At 41.4% G+C, this 13,020-nt stretch overlaps 1 protein-coding gene across 5 annotated transcripts in view; it reads left to right on the forward strand.

Annotated features, from left to right (window-relative positions):
• The window catches only part of ST3GAL6 (ST3 beta-galactoside alpha-2,3-sialyltransferase 6), a 163,132-nt gene that overhangs the window by 133,030 nt on the left and 17,082 nt on the right, over window positions 1-13,020 (forward strand). For all 5 annotated transcript variants that reach the window (XM_077294123.1, XM_077294120.1, XM_077294122.1 and 2 more), the window contains 3 exons: window positions 3,963-4,026; window positions 6,112-6,207; window positions 12,441-12,627. In XM_077294123.1, the coding sequence (XP_077150238.1) occupies window positions 3,963-4,026; window positions 6,112-6,207; window positions 12,441-12,627 (347 nt within the window). The remainder of the gene's footprint in view (window positions 1-3,962; window positions 4,027-6,111; window positions 6,208-12,440; window positions 12,628-13,020) is intronic.

The raw sequence follows: 13,020 nt of genomic DNA on the forward strand, positions 1-13,020 counted from the left end.
TTCCGGTTATTCACAGACACCGGCAACGTCTGTTGTTATTTCTGTACAGAAGCAAAGGTAAAACCATGAATATATGGAACTTGACATTGAATAATAAACATTGACTGTTGGCTTACTGCTTCTCTCCTGATACCACCATAGATAACAGGGTCTTAAATAGTATCTAACAAGCCATTAAAGTCCCATTATAAAGGTACAGACAATATAGCACATTGCATTGTGACGTCCCAGCTTGTTCCTTGAGCAAACTGTGTGTTCAATTGTTTCATGGACCATGTTATTCACATTTGGCACAAATCATCAGCTATTCGCTTTCACCTGTGGTCATTGTTTCTGCTTTTCCTAGCCCTATATTGTGCAGAATGAAGAACTATTTGTTGCCTACATACTATGGTTAAATCTGCATTTAAAAATGTTTTTTATCAGTCAAAATATAATATTGATAGGTTTAAGAAACACAGAATAAGGTGAGAGTTGGGTCCTCATAGAAGAAGGTGAGGGTTGGGTCCTCATAGAAGAAGGTGAGGGTTGGGTCCTCATAGAAGAAGGTGAGGGTTGGGTCCTCATAGAGTAAGGGGAGGGTTGGGTCCTCATAGAGGAAGGGGAGGGTTGGGTTCTTATAGAAAAAGGTGAGGTTTGGGTCCTCATAGAAGAAGGTGGGGGTTGGGTCCTTATAGAAAAAGGTGAGGTTTGGGTCCTCATAGAGGAAGGGGAGGGTTGGGTCCTCATAGAGGAAGGGGAGGGTTGGGTCCTCATAGAGGAAGGGGAGGGTTGGGTCCTTATAGAAAAAGGTGAGGTTTGGGTCCTCATAGAAGAAGGTGGGGGTTGGGTCCTTATAGAAGAAGGTGAGGGTTGGGTCCTCATAGAAGAAGGTGAGGGTTGGGTCCTCATAGAGGAAGGGGAGGGTTGGGTCCTCATAGAGGAAGGGGAGGGTTGGGTCCTTATAGAAAAAGGTGAGGTTTGGGTCCTCATAGAAGAAGGTGGGGGTTGGGTCCTTATAGAAAAAGGTGAGGTTTGGGTCCTCATAGAGGAAGGGGAGGGTTGGGTCCTCATAGAGGAAGGGGAGGGTTGGGTCCTCATAGAGGAAGAGGAGGGTTGGGTGGGTCCTTATAGAAAAAGGTGAGATTTGGGTCCTCATAGAAGAAGGTGGGGGTTGGGTCCTTATAGAAGAAGGTGAGGTTTGGGTCCTCATAGAGGAAGGAGAGGGTTGGGTCCTCATAGAGGAAGGGGAGGGTTTGGGTCCTCATAGAATAAAGTAAGAGGTGGGTCCTCTATACAAAGAGTAATGTAGTTTATGTGGGGCACGGTGCCAGCTGACATCTTGAATTCTCCCATTATGCCAATAAAGTCAAACATCCATCCAAGAGACCACATGGAATAGCACAGTAGATTACTCGATTAACTATAGAGCACCATGCATAATCTATATACCTTTATGATATACTTGTCACTGATACCACTGCTATCCATCAAATGCATGTATGTAAGAGTTTTGCATCAGGAAATCATCTGGATGGAAATAAGTATTGAAACTGCAGGCCCCCCCCCCCCCATAAAAAAAATAAAAAAATAAATACATAAAATACAAACGAACCAGTCAAAATGGGGTGTACAACCATTTGCCACATTATTAGTTTGAAAATGTAACTTAAAGGGGAAAGTACCACCTAAAAGATTCCATGACTCCTACAGATGAGCCGAATGTGGTCCTCCTCCTTCCCTTTCCACTCTCTGGAAAAGAAGGTTCTATGTACAGTGTGTATACAGTTATTTCCAGTGTGATTTACTTGAGTCAACCAAGTGTTTAACTAGTCACATAAACTTACACTGAAGATAGTTGGATTCATGGATTGCTACCTCTCCATTTCTTTTTTGATGGAAAGCTACACAGGGGATAGGAGACCCCCTTCTGCAAATATATGGGAGTCTCACAGAAGGCCACAGTGCATCACTGGTAGTTGTGCATCCCTACATCAGGGCAATGTGCCATTCCTTGTTTTTCTCACTTCCAAAATACATGTGAGCAGTCACTAGGCATAGACAAGCATATTGGTGACCAAGTGGTTGGTGGCCACTCACAATGGCATAGCAGTCTGCATGTGGCCACTATGGTCCTGTTACTCACCTGCCGACGTCCCAAAAGCCTCTTCTGATTTGGAGATCTGGCGTGACATCATGCATGCATTACACCACAACTATGACATCATGGTGGACCTACTAATCAGAAAATATCTCCTACAATGTCTCTGATTGGTAGGAGGAGGTTTACAGGGCTTTGGTTTAGTGGAACTTGAACTACTGACTTTGTAATTGGAGCAATTTCCTGCAATTTCTGTTCTCAACTCTCCAAACTGTTCTGTAGGAAACCAGTGATTTTGGAGGAGACTTGGAGACCACTATAAAACCTACAAAAACCTAAACTTATAAAAAATTTGCTAGGTGTACATGATTTGGTGGTTAAATTTGAACCCAATACCCTAGTAATGTAACAACTAAACTATCCACCATGATATATTCTAGAGAAGTAAGTCGCACACTACAAAGCAGAAGAATTACGGTACTCTTACAATAATATAGGCTGAAAGCTGCATAATTGTAGACAAAATAATGGAGTTATTCTGATCATGGGAAACCTTAACATATTTGATTCCTTGTAGTGGATTTTGCAGCAGCCTGAGAAGTCTTAGAAGATGCATATAATTGCAGACACCACAGATCAATTTTTTGGAATAATCTTTATGGAGTTGTATGTTGACTGTGATCTCTTGACCCTATGCCCTGGCGAACCTGACTCGCCCATGCTGGTCAATAATTCATGGCTGCATGTGATGCTTACCCGGCGACTTGGAGAAGCTGGACCTGATCCCTGGTTCCATTTGAAGGGGTGCATTACTTGACATAACCACTTTATCGGGGTTGTCTGGCTTTGATTTACCTTGGGTAAGGTGGCCAGCCTGTAGGACCTCCTGTAGTCCCTTTATCAGGGCCAATAAATTGGTGAGCATAAAGCCTTGCAGGAAGCATCTTATAATGGAGGTTGCATGTCAGTGGTCCTGATATCTCAACGCTAGTTGAACATGTTGGAAGCAGACCAGTCGTGCTTGTAAGAACTATTACACATATCACTTTTTTTTGTTTTCTTAAAGAAGCTACATTTTTCTAGTGAACTTTTGGGTGAGTTGGGAATTTCCCAGCTAACATATGACTTTCTTACTTACATATACAAAAAACATCAAACTGATCACAAGACTTGAATAATAACCTGGAGCCAAATACCATGAAATGCCAGCATGTGTCGGTTTTGTGAACTGTGCACAAAGAAAATGTTCTCTACAGTGGAAGAACCACGTCTCGAGAGTAAAATCTCTGACTGACCAAGAAGTCAAGAGTCATATTGATTAGTGCAATTATTTATTTATTTATTTTTTTACATAACCTTCATTACAGACCCCACATTATTCTTTAATAATAACTCCATTACAACGTGGTTTGGAATCTGAACATATATTGGTGTATATACTTTCCAAACCACTGTGCAATATATCGTACTTTCTTTACCCCAAGTGAATTGATCCAAATATAGCCACATTATGCCTCCGAAAAAGGAGATTTTCACCTCTGTAGACCGTAGTCCATTGCCTGTGTATTATATTATGCAGTTTGCATTACAGCCTTTACATGGAATACGTGACTAACCTGAAAAATCTTGTGCTCTCAGACCGTTTTGGTTGTGGCCGATGATTTGTGTAATATTATGAACGATCAAAATTGTACATAGAAGGTTGCTGTGTGCGGAGGGCCATATATAAAATCACTGGTATTTCTTATAATGGGATCACAGGTCTGATCTTCACAGAATAATAGCGTGTAAACCCAGCACAGACCAATGCTGGATAGTAAAATACTCTTGCAGGTTGCTATGAGCAGCAGAATTTGTCATTTTTCTTTTTGTATTTCAACAGAAAGATATTTCGATGTGGCAATGAGGAAACTTCCAAAATGTGACCTCCCGGATGAGATCAGGAAGTAAGTACCATTAGATGGAGATGCATTTAGTTTATTGAAGGTATTTATAAGGCCTCATTCAGATATCTGTGATTTTTCTCCTGTGTTAAAGCACGGACCAAGTGTCACCAGTGTTTGGTTGCCGTGTCAGTTTTTATCGTCCTTGTTTAATTAGTCATTTTCTTACATTAACTCCTTCATGACATATGACATACTTTCATGTCATGTCGTGTCCCTGCCCAGAAGAGGATAGCTGATTTAATCAGCCATCATGAGCCTTTAACAATCATTACAAATTTCTGATTTTTTTTCACTCCTTAAAAAAAAAAAAAAATATATATATATATATATATATAAAAAAAAATATATATATATCTCTCTCTCTCTCTCTCTCTCTCTCTCTCTCTCTCTCTCTCTCTCTCTCTTTATATTTATATATATATATATATATATATATATATATATATATATATATATATATCTGTATATCTGTGCAATCGTACTGGCCTGTAGAATCATATTGTCAGGTCAGTTTTACCATGTACTGAACATGGTAAATAAAAAAAATACATATTCAAAAAAACAATTGTGGAATTGCACTTTTTGCAGTTTCTGCGCAATTGGAAATGTTTTCCTGTTTTCCAGTACTCTTATGTTGTAGAGTCAATGGTGTCATTCAAAATAACAACTCATTCCACAAATGACAAGCCCTCATACGGCTGTGGGGACGGAAAAATAAAGATATGGCTCTTGGAAGAAGGAAAGGAAAAAACTAAAGCAAAAAAAAAAAAAAGCCAAAAAATTGTCATGTCATGAAGGGGTTATAAAAAGGAAAAGTTTTGCAATTTTTTTTTATCTATTATAAATGTTTTAAAACAGACAGCATTCAAATGGCAATGTGTGCCGTCAGGGATTTTTCATGGACCCATACACTTGTATGCTTGATTTTGATCAAAAACGTCTGTGGCAGACACATGGTCCACATAAAACATAGATATGTGAACAGTACCATAGACTATAATGGGTACGTGTTCTATTCATGGATAGTACTTGTATGTGAAAACAGCCATCTGAATGAGGCCTTCGGCAATATTACGTGGCAATCATCTGCATCAACCTCCGTGAGCAGAGCGCTGCCTGTGGCTGTTAAATGCCGCTGTCAATCAGTAAGGGTATGTGTCCACGTTCAGGATTGCATCAGGATTTGGTCAGGATTTTTCATCAGTATTTGTAAGCCAAAACCAGGAGTGGGTGATAAATGCAGAAGTGGTGCATATGTTTCTATTATACTTTTCCTCTATTTGTTCCACTCCTGGTTTTGGCTTACAAATACTGATAGAAAATCCTGACCAAATCCTGATGCAATCCTGAACGTGGACACATACCCTAGGGACACGATGATTCTGAGGCACCGATGGCTTGCCAAGACAGCCAGGGGACTATTGAAGACCCCCCCAGACTGTCATGGCGGTGCTCTGTTGCAGTCCAGTCCAATTTTTTCGAATGTTTGGTATCTTTGTAATGACACTGGCCTATATTGCCCAACAAAACCCCAAAACACTATTGCAGAATTGCATTTTTTTCACAATTTCACAACACTTGGAATTTTTTCTCCCCAGTATACCAGTTAATCGGTTGCTGCCACTCAAAAGTAGAACTCTTCCCTCCAAAATCCAGCCCTCATTCAGCTATATCGACAGAAAAATAAACAAGTTATTGATCTTGGAATAAGGGGGAGGATAAAAATGAAAATCCAAAAATGAAAAATCGGTCGGGAAGGTGTTAATGTAAGCTGTGCAGATGTTCTTCATGGGCTGTAGGGCAACATAGTTTTTTTTTCTTTTTCCTCACGTCAAACAAGGATGGAGTAGTTTGCCCAAACACCGTAGACTGCAGTTGGCTGACAGTTCTTGCTCTCATCTCCGCCATACACATGAACACTAGGCTCACGGCGCGTACGTTACCCCAGTGTATCTGTGTTCACAATTATTACCACCTTTCCACAATTTACAGCAACTAAAGGCTGACCAATAACCGCACTCGGTATGAGCCCATAAGTTTATCTCATTAACATGTGAACTATTCTTTTTCTTTTCTCTTCTCCAGTATTTCCTGTAAGAAATGTGTTGTTGTCGGGAATGGTGGTGTACTCCGAAACAGCACTCTAGGAAAGAAAATTGATGGCTATGATGTAATAATAAGGTACAGTGACTCCTCTGTCTTATTTTAGCACTTGTTATTGTACTTGTGGGCAGGAGGCATATGGGGGGATTACATGGTGTCTAAAGGTACCTTCACACTAAACGACTTTGCAACGATAACGATAGCGATCCATGACGTTGCAGCGTCCTGGATAGCGATATCGTTGAGTGTGACAGGCAGCAGCGATCTGGATCCCGCTGTGATATCGCTGGTCGTTGCTGAAAGTTCAGAACTTTATTTGGTCGTCAGATCGGCGTGTATCGTCGTGTTTGACAGCAAAAGCAACGATGCCAGCAATGTTTTACACTGGTAACCAGGGTAAATATTGAGTTACTAAGCGCAGGGCCGCGCTTAGTAACCCGATGTTTACCCTGGTTACCATTGTAAAAGTAAAAAAAAAAAACACTAAAGCAAAGCACAGCGGTGACGTCACCGCTGTGCTTAGGGCCAGCGCTTACACAGTGCAGGGAAGCTGAAGGCGAGGGACGCGACAGACACGGCAATGTAAGTATGTAGTGTTTGTTTTTTTTACATTTACACTGGTAACCAGGGTAAACATCGGGTTACTAAGCGCGGCCCTGCGCTTAGTAACCCGATGTTTACCCTGGTTACCCGGGGACTTCGGCATCGTTGGTCGCTGGAGAGCGGTCTGTGTGACAGCTCTCCAGCGACCACACAGCGACGCTGCAGCGATCGGCATCATTGTCGATATCGCTGCAGCGTCGCTTAATGTGACGGTACCTTTAGTGGACTGAACTGTAACTAATTTAATGGATGGGATGGTGGGAATTTGCTGTTAGAAAAACACAATGGAGCAACCATCAGCTCACCGGGTTGAGAAATTCCTAGAAAAGGGGCTTCAGGCTGGTTTCTTGAGTAACCATGAAGAAAATGAGAAAATCCAGCAACTGCAAAAGTCATAAAACATCACATTTATTAGTAGATTAAAACATGAAAAGGAAAAATTAAAAAAAAGACATAATGGTCGACATGTTTCGAGCTACACTAGCTCTTAATCATGAATGAATTAAAATGTGATGTTTTATGACTCTTGCGGTTGCTGGATTTTCCAATTTTTTTCACGGGAATTTGATCTTCTCTGTGTCAGAGCAGAACATTTTATTTTTTTTAGTTACTACTTTAGGGTACGTTCACACAGGACTTTTTTGCTGCTTTTTTTTATGCTAATTTTCAGCTGCTTATAGGTGCGTTTTTGGTGCGTTTTTTGGTGCGTTTTTGGTGCGTTTTTTTCATGCGTTTTTTTTTTGTGGTATATGGTGAATCAAACATGTTTGATGACTACACCAAAGACACTCAGTTAGTACTCAAGCACGCTCACATAACACGTTATCAGAGCACGTTCACATCACTAGTATTTACCTACTACCTGGTCATTTAATTTGTTAGAAAAGGACATATGTTAAGTTTTTTATTTACCAATCTCCCAGTGGAGCTTAGCATCGCCTTCATCCCAGCGGGGGAACAATTTACGGCAGATTACATGCCATGCATCTGCCTTTTTTTGACGATCACTGTAGTTTGGGCAAGCTAAATCCCAAATTACAGGCATTGCTTCCACCTTGCAAAAATAAATGAAAAAGTAATTACCAAATGCAAGATGAAATGAAGCCAACATTCATGACAAGGAAGATACAGACATACACATGCAGAACACATGAACATGTACATAACAGCACATGAGCATCGCAAAGTGTACCATTGCAAACAATCGGATAGATAGATATATCACAAATTAAAAAAAATATTACCTCCATGATTAGTTGGGAAACATTAATGCCCATCCTCCTATACCAAGACATGGCTAACACCTCACTACCAGAAACTCCCTCACAATAGATCACAATCAGGACACCTCACAATGGCTCTTCACACCTCACAATGGCTCTTCACACCTCACTACCAGGAACTCCCTCACAATAGATCACAATCAGGACACCTCACAATGGCTCTTCACACCTCACAATGGCTCTTCACACCTCACTAACCACACCCCTAAGCTCTTGGCTGTGAGATCCCTTCCTGCTGGCCATGATTTTCTGCACAAAAAAAGCAGCAAATAATGCTGCATGCGTTTTTTGCAGCGTTTTTGCAGCGTTTTTTTCATCACCCATTCAAGTCAATGGGTGAAAAAACGCTGCAAAAACGCTGAAAGAAGTGACATGCCCTATGTCCAAAAAAAGCAGCAAAGCAGAAAAAACTGATCAAACAAAAAACCAACGTGTGTGCATGAGATTTCTGAAATCTCATAGGCTTTACTGGTACTGTAAAAAGCAGCTGAAAATTAGCATAAAAAAAAGCAGCAAAAAAGTCCTGTGTGAACGTACCCTTAAAGGGAGTCTGACAGCTGATGCATGCAGCCCAACCATGGGCAGCATGTATCAGTCACTGGTGTATGATCTGACGCTGCGACGTCTTAGGGTACTGTCACACTGTGAAATTTCCATCGCTGCGACGGCACGATTCGTGACGTCGCAGCGTCGTATGAATATCGCTCCAGCGTCGTAGACTGCGGTCACACTTTGCAATCACGGCGCTGGAGCGATGCCGAAGTCCCCAGGTAACCAGGGTAAACAACGGGTTACTAAGCGCAGGGCCACGCTTAGTAACCCGATGTTTACCCTGGTTACAAGCGTAAACGTAAAAAAAACAAACAGTACATACTTACATTCCGGTGTCAGTCCTCCGGCGTTCTGCTTCTCTCCACTGTGTAAGCGCCATAGCCGGAAAGCACAGCGGTGACGTCACCGCTGTGCTCGCTTTCCGGCCGGCAGGCGCTCACACAGTGGAGAGAAGCTGAGACGCCGGAGGACTGACACCGGAATGTAAGTATGTACTGTTTGTTTTTTTTACGTTTACGCTTGTAACCAGGGTAAACATCGGGTTACTAAGCGCGGCCCTGCGCTTAGTTACCCGATGTTTACCCTGGTTACAAGCGAACACATCGCTGGATCGCTGTCACACACAACGATCCAGCGATGTCAGCGGGTGATCAAGCGACGAAAGAAAGTTCCAAACGATCTGCTACGACGTACGATTCTCAGCAGGGTCCCTGATCGCTGCTGCGTGTCAGACACTGCGATATCGTAACGATATCGCTAGAACGTCACGAATCGTACCGTCGTAGCGATGGAAATTTCACTGTGTGACGGTACCCTTAGAGAGAAACTTACTTTTGAAACCATCGGCGGCTCCTCCCTGCCCGCTTCCAATCTGATATGTCTCTCCCAGTATACACAGGAAGAGACCCGTCACTCAAGGGCAGCGGGCAGGGAGAATTTGCTGAAAACCTGTCTTTCTGATTAGTGTCCCATGCACACGTATGAAATCTAGCCACAGGCTGGACTGGTCTTCTGGAAAGACTTACAAATAAAGTGAAGAGTAATTGAAAAAAAAAACTAAAACTTTTTTTAAATCTCAGAAGTAGATACCAAGCACTCAAAATGTCTTATTGCCACTTCCTGTTTTTCAGTACAATGTATGGAAAAAGTTAATTGTGTCAATCAAAACTGCAACTCATCCCACAAATTATAAGCCCTCATACCACTATGTCTACGGAAAAGTCAAAAAGTTATTACTGTTATAAGAGGGAGAAAAAAAACAAAAGTGCAAAAATGAAAATTGACTGTGACGGGAATGGGTTGAACATAAAAATCAGATTTTCACGAAAGGTCTTTTGGTAATGACTCTTTCCCTAAAACTGACACATCCTGAGATTTAACCAATTTGAAAAGAAAATCTAAGCCGATGCCTCCGTGCACTCACTTGGTGCATATACGTAAACCGACAAGACTGTGTGAATACGTCCTACAGCTCCCGCTATTTCTTGATCATTAGTTTGTCTATTTTAAGCGTGTGGGTGTTTTGTAGAAGAACCCTATATTTACCAGTACTTTCCTTCCCTTTTTTTTTTGCACATTGACTCATGCAAAGTAGTTGGTTTTTGATCGCAACCATCCAGGCTCCACAACGGATGTCTTCTGCTGAGCGCTGAGGTTTCCTCTCATAGACCAAAAATATTCTAGTTTATCATTTGTTTCCCTGTGTGTAAAGCTCTTAGTTGTCTGTGCTGCTAACAGAAGTTGATGTGGTTCTAATATCTATACTGCGCTTTGGAATGTGTTGGTGACATACTTAAGAAAAATGGAGGTTTCCTGCCAAGTATACAGTTACTTTTCAGAGTGGTTCCTGTAATATCATTACATTTTAAGTTTCTTTATTTCATGTATTTAACTCCCAAATGCTTGTAGTGACAGCCTTTTATGGGATGTGAATGTCATAGAGGTGGTCTGTAGCTCTGGACTCCCATCCGTGAGCCAGAATAGGAAGACGACGAACAGCTTCTCCGGCTCCATCACCTGCTCTACATAGTGGTCTCTATGTAGCTGCCGAGCATTGGGCTTTTCAGCAGCTCCATAAAGAATGAGAGGATCGGCTGTCGAGAATGAATGCTGCCACTCCATTCTAGATGAATGCTGCCACCCCATTCTAGAAGAATGCTGCCACCCCATTCTAGAAGAATGCTGCCACTCCATTCTAGAAGAATGCTGCCACCCCATTCTAGAAGAATGCTGCCACCCCATTCTAGAAGAATGCTGCCACTCCATTCTAGAAGAATGCTGCCACTCCATTCTAGAAGAATGCTGCCACCCCATTCTAGAAGAATGCTGCCACCCCATTCTAGAAGAATGCTGCCACCCCATTCTAGAAGAATGCTGCCACCCCATTCTGCCAACCCATCGGTGTGGGTTTTACAGGGGTTTTCCCACAAACTAACTTCATTTTATTTAACCGCTTAGTGGCCAGGCCAAATTTTTTAAATCTGACCAGTGTCACTTTATGTGGTAATAACTCTGGAACACTTCAACATGTCCCAGTGATTTTGAGATAGTTTTTTTTTTTTTTGTGACACATTATACTTTATAATCATGGTAAATTTAGGGTGATATTTTTTGTTTATTTATAACAAAATATCTTTGTGGGTCCTATATATTGGAAACCCCCCCCCCCCCCCCAAAAGTCATACCATTTTAAAATCCGCACCCCTTGACATATTGAAAGCTGCTGGCGGGTAGTTTATTAACCCTTCAGGTATTTTTCAGGAATTAATGCAAAGTGACATGACAGGAATTCAGAAGTGCATTTTTATCACCTAAATGTCGCTAACGTCTGCACATGTTACTATAGCCTCTAGACTCTATGGCCACTATTTGGTCATGAATTGCCATGGCATACATCAGTAGTACACAATCATGATCTCCGGGTGCCGATGGGGTTGAAGAGGAAGCCCCTCACACTCTGTTAACCGTTTATATAATGTAGTCACTAATGACAGCAGCATCTAAGGGGTTAAACAAATATGGACGGTGCCAACACTGATCGTGGCTGATGCAGCAAATTGTCAGCTATAGTGTACAGCCGACAGCTGCTGGATTGTCACCTGTATGGGGAGGCTATTCTCTTATATAACAGTTCAGTGAAAAGACGTATTGGTGGTCATTAAGGGGTTAATAGATCTTGGAATAAAAATAATTTCCACAATTGAATGTGTAAAAAAAAAAAAAAAAAAAAAAAATGTTTGTGCTGAGATAATGTTATAAGCGTGCCTCTGGTATGTACTGTCTAATAGCTGTGTCTGACCGTGCAGGAACATGGATTGATCATACCACAGGAGGACGCAAAAGAGTATACAGACAGGACAACACTGGATCGCAGATGGTTCTTTTTGTGAGATAAAGCATTTCACTGCCAGTTTTAAGCAATGCTTTACCGGTCTGTATACTCTTTTCCTTCCTCTCCTGCCCAGAAGCTGTGTGGTATGATCAGACCATGTTCCTTCATGGTCAGACACGGCCATTACTCAGTACACAGCAGGGGCACATTTATAAGATTATCTCAGCACAGGAACATTTTATTTAAACCCATCCAATTGTGGAAATTATTATTATTCCAAGATCTGTTGATAAAATTTAACTTAGGTCATGGGAAAACCCCTTTAAGTGGGCAGACTCCCACCGATCAATAAGTTGTAGATGGTAAAGTTATCAGTTATAGATGTCTTCAATGGAGAACCCCTTTTAATGATCAGATTTCACCAGGGAAGAAGAGGCCCTTTAAGAGAATAAGTAATTTTCTGATTACACATTCCCTGCAAGGAAGTCATAATAAAATATTTTATTATAAAAATAATCAACATTTTTTTTCTTATTTATAAGGATGAATGACGGCCCTGTCCTAGGGTATGAAGATGATGTTGGCCAAAAGACTACTTTCCGCCTATGTTATCCAGAATCTATCTTTTCAGACAGTTTGCACTATGATCCTAACACCACAGTGGTGCTTATGATGTTCAAGCCTCATGATGTCAAATGGTTGTCAGAATTACTGTTACACAGAACTGTGGTAAGTGAGTAGTGATATGGCGGCGTACACTGCAATACATTATAATGGGTGCTGTGTAGATGCTCATTTGACTTTTGTTCTTTGAATGATTTGCATTAGGACATGTATGCAAAATTTGGGCAGAGTAAGTTTGCCAAGATGAACATGCAAATTTTTTTGGATGTGTTAGACGTTTAGCTTGGCGTTTTATGACCCTACCCTTTGAATTTATAAAAGTCTACAAGTTATTCTCTATTTAATAAACTATTTTTAATAGAATCAGTCCCTAAAGGTTTATACTCTGCATGCCACCGTTCTGCTGGCATCCGCATCGGTCAGGGGCATCTTGTGACCACTGCTATTAATCAGCTGCAGCCTTCGCATTTGTACCATCCCAGCAATCATATCATCAAC

The sequence above is a fragment of the Ranitomeya variabilis genome, chromosome 3 (genome assembly GCF_051348905.1).
Source record: "Ranitomeya variabilis isolate aRanVar5 chromosome 3, aRanVar5.hap1, whole genome shotgun sequence".
In the NCBI taxonomy this organism is placed as follows: domain Eukaryota; kingdom Metazoa; phylum Chordata; class Amphibia; order Anura; family Dendrobatidae; genus Ranitomeya; species Ranitomeya variabilis.